At 45.4% G+C, this 13042-nt stretch overlaps 1 protein-coding gene across 5 annotated transcripts in view; it reads right to left on the bottom strand.

The window, feature by feature from the left end:
* Window positions 1–13042, bottom strand: part of RILPL1 (Rab interacting lysosomal protein like 1) — a 43457-nt gene that overhangs the window by 20912 nt on the left and 9503 nt on the right. For all 5 annotated transcript variants that reach the window (XM_063087467.1, XM_063087468.1, XM_063087471.1 and 2 more), the window contains exon 3: window positions 616–734. In XM_063087467.1, coding sequence (XP_062943537.1) covers window positions 616–734 — 119 coding nt within the window. The remainder of the gene's footprint in view (window positions 1–615; window positions 735–13042) is intronic.

Raw genomic sequence — 13042 nt, 5'->3', positions numbered from 1 at the left:
CACTGTGTGGGGCTGCCCCCTACAGTAGCTCAGGCTGTGCACTGCACAAGGGCAAACCATCTACAGGTGTGCTATTTATACTGTAGACATCATTACTTGTTTGGAATTTGTTCATATTCCTATAACTCTGCTGACACCAGAGATGGGCAATTTGTATGTTTACTATGATAATTTTATGCAGATGGAAGGTAAGTGTTTTGTTAGAATGAATATATTATGACAATTTCCCAACAGGTGGCGGTAACATGCCTTGAAAAAGGGGCATCTTTTTGTAATTCAGGCAGAAACACTGTATGGGCTATTGGAGCAGCCTGGACCATGGTAAGTCTGCTCACAGATGGGCCTGAAGGGGGTGGGCTGAAGGAAGCCTCAGGGTCAGAGCAAAGACTGATGGGGCTTCAGGACCTTCCCAGGGTGTGGAAGGAGCGAGGTCACTGGGCAGTGCCCGGTACTGCTGCTTCGAGGCTGGGCCAAGCCATGGGAAGGATCCCCACCCCACAGAGCCCAAAGAATGAGCTCCAGGGGGAGAGGGGAACCTCCTGAGTGGAGGATCCAGTCTCTTGCTGTTACCTACTGGCCAGGAGAGTGGCCATGGTTTAGGGACGCATCACTTACAGCCTCGACATCCTCATTTTTCAGGCCGAGCTCCCTGTCCTTGGCACGGATCTCGTCGCGCTGCTTGTCCACCACCTCCTTCAACTTCTTCATCACCTGCCGCTCCCGCTCTGACATGCCTGGGGTGGGGTGAGGGAGACCAGCAAGTGAATCGCCCCTCCCCTGCTTAAATCACACTTCCCCCTGAGAACAAAACTGAGGCCCTAGTCCCCAGCCTCGCCCTCCAAACCCTTCACGCCCTCCCTTTGCCCACCCTGGCATCTGCTTTCTGTGCCTTGATCCTGCCAAGCTCATTCCCACCTCAAGGCCCTGCCCATGCTGCTTTCTGTGCCCAGAATGCCCCTTCCAGCCTCTCCACAGCTGGCTCCCCTCGTTTTTCAGGCCTCAGCTCCAATGTCACCTCTTCACAGAGGCATTCCCTCCCCTGACCACCCTAAAGTAGCCCCCCTACCTCCCACCCATCAAGGTAGCTTCTCCCTATCCCCGCTTCCCCACCCATCATTTAGTACCTTTGAAGCACTTTTTACATTTACTAAGTGTCTTGTGTGTCCTTTTATCCAACAAAAGATGAGACTGCACAATGATTCACAGGGTAGGAGCTCGAATGCTAGCTCTCCTATTCATTAGCTGTGTGACCTTGGGTAATCCTCTTTTTGCCTCAGTTTCCACATCTATAAAATGGGATGATAACAGTACCTACCCCATGCGGCTGTTATGAGGACAGACTGAGTTGATGCATATGAACACTGAAGATGATGCCTGGCACATGGCAGGCAACCAAGGGCTGTCTGACTTGCTTATTTATTGTCAATTTCCCCCAACCTCCACTGGACTGTCACCCCCAGGAGGGCAAGGCCTCGTCTGACCTACTTGCTGTTATACTCCAGGGCCTTGCACAGTGCCTGGCACATAGTAGGTGCCCATTAATTTGGTGAATGAATGAACTGTGAGGATGGGGCTGCTGTATTACTTTCCTGTGGCTGCTGTAACAAATGACCAACACATTTGAAAGCTTAAAACATCAGAAACTTATTTCCTCATAGTTCCAGGAGCCAGAAGTTCAAAATCAGTCTGACATCAGAGAGTTTCCAGGGCCATGCTCCCTCTGGAGGCTCTGGGGAGAATTCGTTCCTTGCCTCTTCCGGCTTCTGATGGCTGTCAGCATTCCTTGGCTTGTGGCCACATTTCTCCAGTCTCTGCCTCTGTGGTCACGTGGCCTTCTCCTCTTCTGTCTATCAAATCTCTCTCTGCCTCCCTCTTATAAGGACACTTGTGACTGCATTGAGGGCTCTCCCAAATAACCCAGGATAACCTTCCCCTCTCAAGATCCTAAACTAAATGTCACCTCTGCAAAGATTTTATCATACCAGGTAACATCCACAGGTTCCAGGGCTTGGGACCTGATATTTTGGGGGCCATTATTCAGCCTTCCATAGGTGCTGTGGCTGACAGCTAATCCCTGCTCTCTGGAGACCTGGGCTGGGTAGAGGGTGGGCAGGATCAACACAGATTAACAAGACAGAAACATCCTCCTTAGCTGCCCCCTGGGACTCAGGGGACATGTGGCCAGATCCAACCCCAAGGAGAGAAACCATGGGGGTGATTCCTCAACTGTTTTCCCTATGTGATTCCCTCCCCATGTTGCTCCATCACATCTAGAACTTTTCCACTGACCTCCCCTCTCCTGTCCTAGATACTCTCAAGCAGGTGGTCACCACCATGAACGAGTGTCTGTGGTGTGTGTCCAGAACAAACCCAGACAAGGGCCCTGCCCTTAAAAAGCTTGGGATTTTATAGAATAGGCATGAGCGCAGGACAGCGCTGGAGGGCAGCCCTCCTGTCTGCATTGTCTCTGTCCTACTGGGCTCCACACGTGGCAGACACTCAGGCTGGCTGCTAGAACAGGGACAGATGCCTCCCTCATGCTCCCAAAGTGCAGCTTCCTCCTGATAATCCCAGGAAGAACAAACCACTCTGTACCCGGGACCCTATTTTATTCTCATTCCCAACCACTGGAAGTGGGTATTAATACCACTGTTGTTATTTATAATATCAGTCCCATTTTACAGATATGAAAAACTGAGGCCCAGAGACAGACTTGTTCAAAGTTGCAGAGTTATGACTCAAATCAGGTTTTCAGATTCTAAATCCCACGTCCTCTCCATATGCCATGCTGCCTTGCCACCAGGAGACAAGACTCAGGAGGCTACCTAATGTCACAAGGATGGGTCACCATGGGGCAGACTGTAGTCCACACTTTCTCCCAGGACAGGGCGCCTGCTGGCAGCACCCTCACATCACACCCCCCAAAAACATTCACTTGTCGAGTATTTATAGAGTCCCTGCTGTGTCTGTGACACTGAGCTAGTCACAAGGGTCAGGATGGTCACTAAATGAAACAAGATTCTGTGCTTACCGACTTACAGACATCAGACAGACACATGTCATTACAGACCATGACGAATGCTGTGATGGATACAACGGGCTGAGAACGAATGACCAGGGAGACCCAATGTGGACTGTGGGCACAGGGAAGGCCTCTAGGGCAAGGGTCATTTATGTTGAGACCTGAAAGCCAGCGGAGGCTGGGTGACGAGGATATGCATTCCAGGCAGGCAGCAGAAAGTGCAAAGACCCTAGAGGGGAACGAGATGTGTCTGGGAAGTTGGAGGGTGACATAGGGCCAAGATGTGGAGGCCATAGGTGTGACACCAGCTTGAGGTGGGAGCAAGTGCAGACCACACAGGGCCTCAAGGCCAGAGTAAGGAGGTTGGAGTTTCCTCTGAAGGGGCACCATGATCTCAACACATAGAGGCTGCACAGGGCAGGAGGGACAGCCAGAAAGGAAAGATTTACAGGAGGGGTGGTGTGCCTACAGATGTAAATGACACAAGGAGGGACAGGACCCAACAGTTTAAGGAACTATAATGAGAAATGCAGACGGGGCCCCGAGTGACTGGGAGGCCCCAGACCACACATGGCTTATGACTTTGAAGTGGCATTAACCTCTCTGAGCTTCCGTTTTCTTAAGTGTAATGTTGGTATGCTAATGATTTTTCTATACTCCATCTCTGTGACCACATTGTTCATACAAAGCAAGTACAGCGGGAAGTTACACAAGGCCATGTAATAAGATCTCCTGCTAGTGGGCACGGGAACATCAGCTCAGGCCCTGAGACCACTCAGCTTCCTCCTTGTATCTGCTGGGTCCTGCTCAGCTATGAGGCAGAGAGCTGCAGAAAACCCTAGGGCCCCTCAGAGATGCCAGCCTGGGCTGAGATGGGAAGGCAGTGATGGAAAGAAAGGGCAAGAATCCATTTTGCCACCATAATGGCTAAAACGAAAAGGACTGACATGCGGGCGAGAAGGAGGGGCAGCTGGAAGACTCAAACACTGCTGCTGGAAGTGTTACTTTGGAAATTGGTTGGCATTACCTACTAAAGCAGACACTCATGCTCTGTGAGCCAGCCATTGTGTCCTGGTTATATCCCCAACAGACAGGCCAGTTTTATTCATAATAGCTCCAAACTAGAAATAACCAAAATGCCCATCAACAGTAGAATGAAAAAAATTAGCTCTGGTAATAACACACAATAGAATACTACACAGCAATGAAAAAGAACAAACTACTATGATACACAACATGGACAACTCTCTCAGACATCATGCAAAAGCCAGTCAAAAAGTACTAGACAACCCACAGAACAGGAGAAAATATTTGGAAATTGTATATCTGATAAGGGTCTAGTATCCATAATATATAAAGAACTCTTACAACTTAACAATAAAGAACTCAATTTAAAAATGTGCAAATGATCTAAATACACATTTCACCAAAAAAGAGGTATAAGTAGCCAATAAGCAGATGAAAAAATGCTCAACGTTATCAACCATCAGGGAAATCCAAGCCACAATGAGATACCACTTCACACCCACTAGGATGGCTATAATCAAAGAGACAGACAATAACAAATGTTGGTGAGGATGTGGAGAAACGCTGCTGGTGGGAATGCAAAATGATGCAGCTGTTGTGGGAAACAGTTTTCTGGTTCCTCAGAAAGTTAAACATAGAGCTACCATATGAGCCAGCAATTCCATTCCTAGGCATAGACCCAAAAGAACTGAAATCACATGTCCACACAAACGTGTACACAAACATTCATAGAAGAACTATTCATAATAGCCAAAAGAGGAAACAACCGAAATGTCCATCAACAGATGAATGGATAAATAAAATGTGATATATCCTTGCAATGGAGTATTCTTCTGCTATAAAAAGCAATGAAGCACTGACACATGCTACAACATGGATGAATTTTACAAACATGATGCTAAGTAAAAGAAGCCAGATACAAAAGGCCACATACTGTATCACTCCATTTATAGGAAATGTCCAGAATAGGCAAATCCACAGAGGCAGAAAGTAGATCGATCAATCGGTCGTTGCCAAGGGCTGGGGGAGAGAGGCGGGCTGCTTTTTGGGATGACAAAAATCTTCTAAAATTAGGTGGTGATGATGGTTGCACACTTTGTGAATACGCTAAAAACCACTGAGGTGTACACTTTATAAGGGTGAATCTTATGGTATGTGAATTTTATAACAATTTTCAAAAAGTATATACTGTACGAGGTATCTCCTAAAAGTTCATGGAAAGATTCATACTATCTTTTAATTCCATTTTTCCACAAACTTTTTGAAGTACCCTCCCATGTTTCCATGTACAGTCATATGTCATATAATGATGTTTTGGCCAATGACGGAATAAATACCAAACAGCTGAGGTGTGCAGTAGGCTATTCCATTTAGGTTTATGTAAGTACACTCTATGATCAAATCTCCTGGTGACACATTTCTGCGTGTATCCCTGTCATTATGTGAAGCATGACTATATATATGAAGTTCAAAACCAGGCTGAACTAAGCTCTGGTAATAGAGGTCAAAATAAGGGTTATGTAGCGGGTACTATCTGAGAAGGAATAGGTAGCATTGTTCTCTACCCACATCAGAACACACACGTAAACATTCACAGAGTTGTACATTTAAAATTTGTTCACTTCAGGGGAGGCCTGTGGCTCACTTGGGAGAGTGCGGTGCTGATGGCACCAAGGCCACGAGTTCGGATCCTATATAGGGATGGCCAGTTGGCTCACTTGGGAGAGCGTGGTGCTGACAACACCAAGTCAGGGGTTGAGATCCCCTTACCGGTCATCTTTAAAAAAAAAAAAAAATTGTTCACTTCACTCTAAGATATACCTCAATTAAAAATGCTGTTTAAAAAAAAAAAAAAAGGACAATAGCCAAGAGGAGGAAGCAGCTTAAATGTCTATTAACAGATGAATGGATCCAGAAAATGTGGTCAATCCCTACAATGGATATTATTCAGTCTAAATAAGGAGATTCTGACACATGCTACAACATGGATGATCCTTGAGGATGTTATGCAAAGTGAAATAAGCCAGCCACAAAAGGACAAATACTGTATGATTCCACTCATATGAGGACCTTAGAGTACTCGATCCACAGGGACAGAAAGAAGAATGGTGGGTGCCAGGGGTTGGCAGGGAGCTGTTGAAAGGATACAGAGTTTTAGTTTTGCAAGAAAAAGTTCTAGCGATCTTTGCACAACATCATCTGTATAAATAACACCATTGTACTGTACACTTAAAAATGGATAAATGGTAAATTTTATCGTATGTATTTTTGACCACAACAGAAAAGAAAAAGGTAGAAAAACCAGGAAAGGCTAAAGGGGTTCACTCCCAGCACCAGCACTATCTCTCCATTCTTGGATGGCAGAATGTGAGGACAGCAGGGCCCCAGAGCCGAGGCTGGGAAGCGGCTCTGAGAGGAGCTGCTCGTATGCCTTAAGTGCACAGAGAGCTGTTTACGCCCCTGGCCTCTACTGGGAGCTAGAATGCTGGATCTTCCTCCAGACACATGGCTCCATGAGGCCCTGCCACTTCCTCAAAGGATGCTGTCCAGCTGGAGTCTGGTCCTGATCCTGCAAGCGCTCGGCCCAGAGGCTGATGGAGCCTCCTAGGAGGAACCCCAGGGCCATCGGGGGATCCTGGCACTGGTGTCCTCCTTATTGTCAATACCTGGGCCATTGCTGCAGAGCAGTGCCTGGGCCTAGCTGGTGGACAAGAGGATACTGCTAAGATCTCCCAGAGTGTGTTCTTCAGGCACACGGGGTGTGTGCACATGTGTGTGTGTGCCTGCGTGTAGGCAGAGTTTGCAAAAGCCACCAAAGCCTTCACTGCTCGCTCTCTGAACACCTGTCCCACAATGGGCTCTGGGCTGGAACCTCATGGACCTAGCTCAATTAATCCTCAGAGGGGGCGGATTCTGCTCCTGGAGACATCAGGTGGGACAAATAGCTAAGTGGTGGGGAAAGTATGAATCTGGAGAAGGGAAACCTGGATCTGTAACTCCAGAGAGAACAGATTGGGGCCAGCACCTGGCATCTGGAGGGGGCTGAACGGGATGTCCTGGACTCACACTGGCTTTGCTTTGTCCTCAGGTCTCAGTTCTCTCACTTGCAAATAGGGATCATTTGGAGACCTGCCTGGGGGCTCTCCTGAGAATTAATCTATGTAAGGAAAGTGCTCACACAGACCTGGCACAGAGCCAGTCTCTGAGTGTCACTTTATCCTTCACAGGTTGCAGCCAGGAGAAAGGACAAGAGTGCTTATAAAAGTGCTTTGAAAATTAAAAGAAGATGAAATGTTTTTAAAAGACATTGTTTAAAGCTGGAAGTGCTTTTTAATCTTCCAGGGAGTGGGAGACAGGAGATGGCCAACGTGGGTCTGAGTGCTGTGCCCACTTATAAACTGCTGAGAAAGCCACACTGGTCCATGCAGGTCGTGCTCTTTTGAGCACCCCACCTTGCCACCTGCACTGGAACCAGATGACTGCACCCCTCAATCCTCAGTCTATCCCTAGGACTCTCCCCAGAACCTGCTCAAAGTGGCACTTGGCACACGGTCCCAACTTCACAGGCTCCACCTTCTCCCCCATGTCTGCTCCTCCAGCAGGTGGAAGAAATGCTTTTGTCCTTGTGTTCCCATAGTTTCCCATGCACAATAAAAATAACCGTGAAAAGCACGCCTGGCATCTGCCTGCTCTCTCTACTCAGGCGGGGGCTGCTCCTGAGCTCGCCCCTTGGGAACTGGACCCACGCTAGATGCCATTTAAGTGCGTCTCAGTTGCACATGTGTGGGCTGTTTCATGACAAGCCCAGCAGGGATTTGGAAAGCTGTGGAGGCAAAGCAACTCTCCCCACACAGAGGATGTCACGTGAACAGGGATGCAATGACCTGCCGAGGAGGCACCTCAGAGCTTTGGGCCCATGACCTGGGGGGCCAGAGGCAACTGGGGCTTCACTGGGGCAGGAAGGGGAGTTCCCAGGTCACCCCAAAGGCCTCCATGCCCCCTGCAGAAATGTCACAGAGAAAAATTTGGCTACCGGTTCCTCAGTAAGTTCAACACAGTTCCCAAATCACCCAGAAATTCCACTCCTAGGTATATACCCAAAGAACTGAAAGCGTAAACACCACTTGAACACCATTGTTCACAGCAGCACTATTCACAATAGCCAAAAGGTGGAAATTAATAAATGTCCATTAATAAATGAATGGATAAACAAAATGTGGTCTATCCATACAACAGAATACAATTCAGCCATAAAAATGAAAGAAGTTCTGACACATGCTACATGATGGATGAACCTTGATAATATCATGCATTAAAAAGCTCATAGTTGGGGCACCCATGGCTCATTCAGGAGAGTGTGGAGCTGATGACACCAAGGCCACGGGTTCGGATCCCTATATAGGAATGGCCGGTTAGCTCACGGGCTGAGCGTGGTGCTGACAACACCAAGTCAAGGGTTAAGATCCCCTTACCAGTCATCTTTTAGAAAAAAAAAAAAAAGCTCATAGTTGGAAGAAAGAGGAAAAAAAAAAAAAAAACAAGAAAACATGCTGAGTGAAAGAATCCAGTCACAAAAGGCCACTTATAATACAATTCCATTTATACAAAATGTCCAGAATAGGCAAATCCATACAGAATGTAGAGGAGTGACTACTTGTGGCTGGGGGTGGGGATGGAGGTGGGATTGGGCAGTCATAGCTAACGGGTATGGTATTTCTTTCTGAGATGATGAAACTGTTCTGAAATTGTGATTGCAACTCTGTGCAATATGCTAAATATCACTGAATTGCACCCTTTATGAAGGTTTTTTTTTTGTTGTTGTTGTTGTTGTTTTTGTTTTTTTTTTGTTTTTTTTAAAGCTGGCTGGTACAGGGATTGAACCCTGGACCTTGGTGTTATCAGCACCATACTCTAATCAACTGAGCTAACCAGCCAGCCCCCGAATTATACCCTTTAAATGGGTGAATTGTATGGTATGGGAATGCTATCTCTGTAATGCTATTACAAAACAAATGATAGCAAATATTTATCTAGTGCTTACCATGTGCTAAACACTTTACCATGTATTAACTCATTTAATCTTCATAATAATATCCACATTTTACAAATGAGGAAGCTGATTTATGGAAAAGTAAATAATATGGTCAAGGTTGGAATCTAGTTCAGCTAAGATTTACACCCAGGCAGTCTGGCATCCAAGTTAATACTTTCAACCTCCATGCTATACCACCTCTCTGTTTTTCAAAAAAAGAAAGAAAGAGATCTGCACAGATATGGAAATTATGCAAGATATATTAAGTGGAAAAAATCGGCATGCACTAAATCCAAGGTGGCATTCTGGATTGATTCCCAGAACAGAAAAAGGACATTAATCTAAAAGCTGGTCAAATCTAAATAATGTCTGATGGTTAGTTAGTAGTACCATACCAACATTGGTTTCTTAGTTTTGACAGATGACCATAGAAATGTAAGATGTTAATATTATTGAGGGGTACTGGTTGGGGACTATACTGAAACTCCGTACAATCTTTATAACTTTTCTGTGAATCCACAATTATTAAAAAAAATTTTTTAAAAGCATGAGAAGTAGAAGCGAATTTTCACCACGAACCCTTTTGTATTGTTTGTTTTAAAAATCATATACTTGAAAAAAAAAAAAAATCATATACTTGTAGGGCCGGCCTGTGGCTCACTCAGGAAAGCGCGGTGCTGATAACACCAAGGCCCCGGGTTCGGATCCCATATACGGATGGCCGGTTCGCTCACTGGCTGAGCGTGGTGCTGACAACACCAAGTCAAGGGTTAAGATCCCCTTACCGGTCATCTTTTAAAAAAAAAAAAAAAAAAAAAAAATCATATACTTGTATTATTTTTTCCTAGAAAATAAAACATTTTTAAAAAATGTATTCACTAGGCACACCAAGCCAGCACCTTGGGCTCTGCCAGGGATCCAGGGCATGGAGAAGGGGACCAGACCACCCTCCCACAACCAGGCACACTGAGCCAGTGCTTTGGGGCCCACCCAGGGACCCAGGGTATGGAGTCAGGGACCGGACGACCCTCCTACAGCCAGGCACAACTTGCCAGCACCTTGGGGCCTGCCAGGGGACCCAAGGCAAGGAGAAGGGGACCAAACACACCCCACAACCAGGCATACCACCAGTGCCAAGGAGCATGCCAAAAACAGCACCCCCACGTGGGTGGCCCACCACGGTCACCACATTAACCATGCCTTCTGCAAAAGTGGCTAGACACCACAGCCACCACGCAGATGGTTCGCCAACCACTGGAGTGCATTCACATAAGAAGAGTCACCAGCAGAGACAAAGAAAAGAAGAGGATGTCTCTTTCCACAAAACCCATTTCAGAGTGACAGAAGAAGCATCTGCTCTATGATAATATTGGGGGACCTGATCACATCTCTCAGCATTGGACAGATCATCTAGGTAACAAGTTAACAGAGTAACCATTATTCTTTCAGAAGGAGAGAAGAAATCTAGGGCAATTAGAGGGGGGAGGGGGAGGGAATAGGGAGAGGTTGGACAAGGGGCATAAAGAATAATTATGATTTGTAACAATATATATACTAGTAATACTGATTTAATCAACATATCTCAATGTTCAACCCCCAAAATATGTATAATCGATTCTCATTCAATAAATAAAATAAATTATTATTATTTTTTTTTAAAGATGACCGGTAAGGGGATCTCAACCCTTGACTTGGTGTTGTCAGCACCACGCTCAGCCAGTGAGCTAACCGGCCATCCCTATATAGGATCCGAACCCGTGGCTTTGGTGTTATCAGCACCGCACTCTACCGAGTGAGCCACGGGCTGGCCCTTAAAATAAATTATTAAAAAAAAAAAAATGTATTCAAGTCTTGAGCTGAAGGAAATTGGGGCTACAGTTCAGAACTCCCCAGTTTCAGGCCTACTTTAATGATAGAAAATTTTCTAATGTCCAAGTAATTTTCTGCTGTTATTCAGCTCTATCTATGACTGTATGCTATTGGCTGCCTTTTTAAGCACTTTGATGGAGGAAAATTCACATTTTGCCCCACCTGAGCCCAGTTCTGAGAGGGTTCTTGGCAGGTGCGTGTGTGCACATGTGTGTGTGCACACCCATTCTCAGCTGCTCCACCTCTCTGGCTGTTCTGTCTGACTTGTGTTTTCCAGGGCTCACCGGGCCAGAATCTCCAGGGGACTATGGCTGGCCCCTATATCCCCACTTGTGGGCATGAGAAGGAGCAGGCAGAGGTAACAACAGAGAGTACTGGCTTTGCTAATCCATTGATCAGACATATTTTAGATTGTTACAGTTATTTTTCTGCTTTATTCTAACAATTACTAAGAGAGGTAGTTAAAATCATCCACGATGATTATGGATATATCTCTTTTTATTTTTGTCCACTTTTTCAATTTTTTTTTTTTTTTTTTGCCAGCTGGCCAGTACAGGGATCTGAACCTGTAACCTTGGTGTTATCAGCACGACACCCCAACCAACTGAGTGACCTGGCCAGCCCTAAATCATTATGTTTAAAGTGTACAATGCAGTGGTTTTTAATATATTCACAAAGTTATGCAACCATTACCACGACCTAATTCCAGAACATTTTTATCATATCAGAAAAGAAACCCTACCCATTAGTAGTCATTCCCCTCTTCCCTCCCCCACCCTGGCTACCACTAATCTACTTATTGTCTTTATGAATTTGCCTATTCTGGACATATATCTGTCTGTTTAAAAATATATACTTTAAGGCTAAATTATTAGGTGCACACAAATTGAAAATCATTTTATCTTTCTGGAGAACTGAACTTTTTATCATTCTGAAGTAACCCTCTAGTAATGCTTTTGCCGTAAAGTCTATTTCTCTGACATTCATATAGCTACACTACCGTTCTTTTGGTCAGTGTTCATATGGTGTATCTTTTCCCAGCCTTTTACTATCAACCTTTAAAATAGTACTTTTTAAATCCAATCTGATCATCATTGTCTTTTAACTAGAACATTTAGTCCATTTACATTTAATGTAACCTCTGATATAACTGATTTAAATCTCCCATCCTACAATCTACCTCCTTTTTGTGCTATTTGTCACACTTGCTCTATGTTTTTGTTTTTCTCCTGTTTCTTGCCTTTGAGAAACTGAGTGTACCACTACACCACATTCTTCCATCCTTGCCCCTTTTGGTGTGGCAGAAGGGTGATTCAAGCCATATCATGTCTCCCTGCCTGAGTCCAGAACATGGCACAGTCCAGAATGCCAGGCACAGAGCAGGCACTCCATCAGTGATAAATGAGACAAAGAGTGACTGAAGGAACACAGCAGTAGCTGTCTGTCTGGAATTGTAAGCTCCTGGGCACTGGAATACCCACAGTGGCTCAATCTATGGGACTAGGAATGACTCCCACCTTCTCCCAGCCAGAACCATGTTTCCATTAGTCCTAGGTTGAGAGGTCCCAGAGAGATATAAGCCTTCTTTCATGGGGTTGATCAGTGGATCTGAGTTCTAGTCCTAACTCTGCCACTAACTTGCTGTGTGACCTTGGGCAAATCACTCCCTATCTCTTAGCCTAAGTTTTTCTCATCTGTTCAATAAGGAGATTGACCTAGAGAACAACAGCTCGTAGTAATAACAGTTAACAATTGCTGAGTGTTTTTTATGTACCAGGGACGATTCTAAGCAGTCTACACATAATAACTCATTTAATCCTCACAACAACCTTTTGAGAGAGTGTGATATTTTTGTATTTATGTATTGGTTTTTGTCCACGGTACCTGGCTCATGCTACTCTCTGATCTTCTCCTGCCCTCCTTTCACCTACTTGTTTTTCTCCCTGGGGCAGGAAACTCTCTGACCTACCTTAGCTGACTATGTCACAATACCCTCATTTTAGTGAGGGATCCTGCCCCAAGCCCAGGAGGAAGGAATGCTACATAGAGAGGCCAAGAAGAATCTGAACAAACTGGCCTTGCTGGGTTTCCCC

This window comes from Cynocephalus volans, chromosome 2, assembly GCF_027409185.1.
Source record: "Cynocephalus volans isolate mCynVol1 chromosome 2, mCynVol1.pri, whole genome shotgun sequence".
NCBI lineage: Eukaryota > Metazoa > Chordata > Mammalia > Dermoptera > Cynocephalidae > Cynocephalus > Cynocephalus volans.
This window is presented reverse-complemented; position numbering and strand designations above follow the sequence as displayed.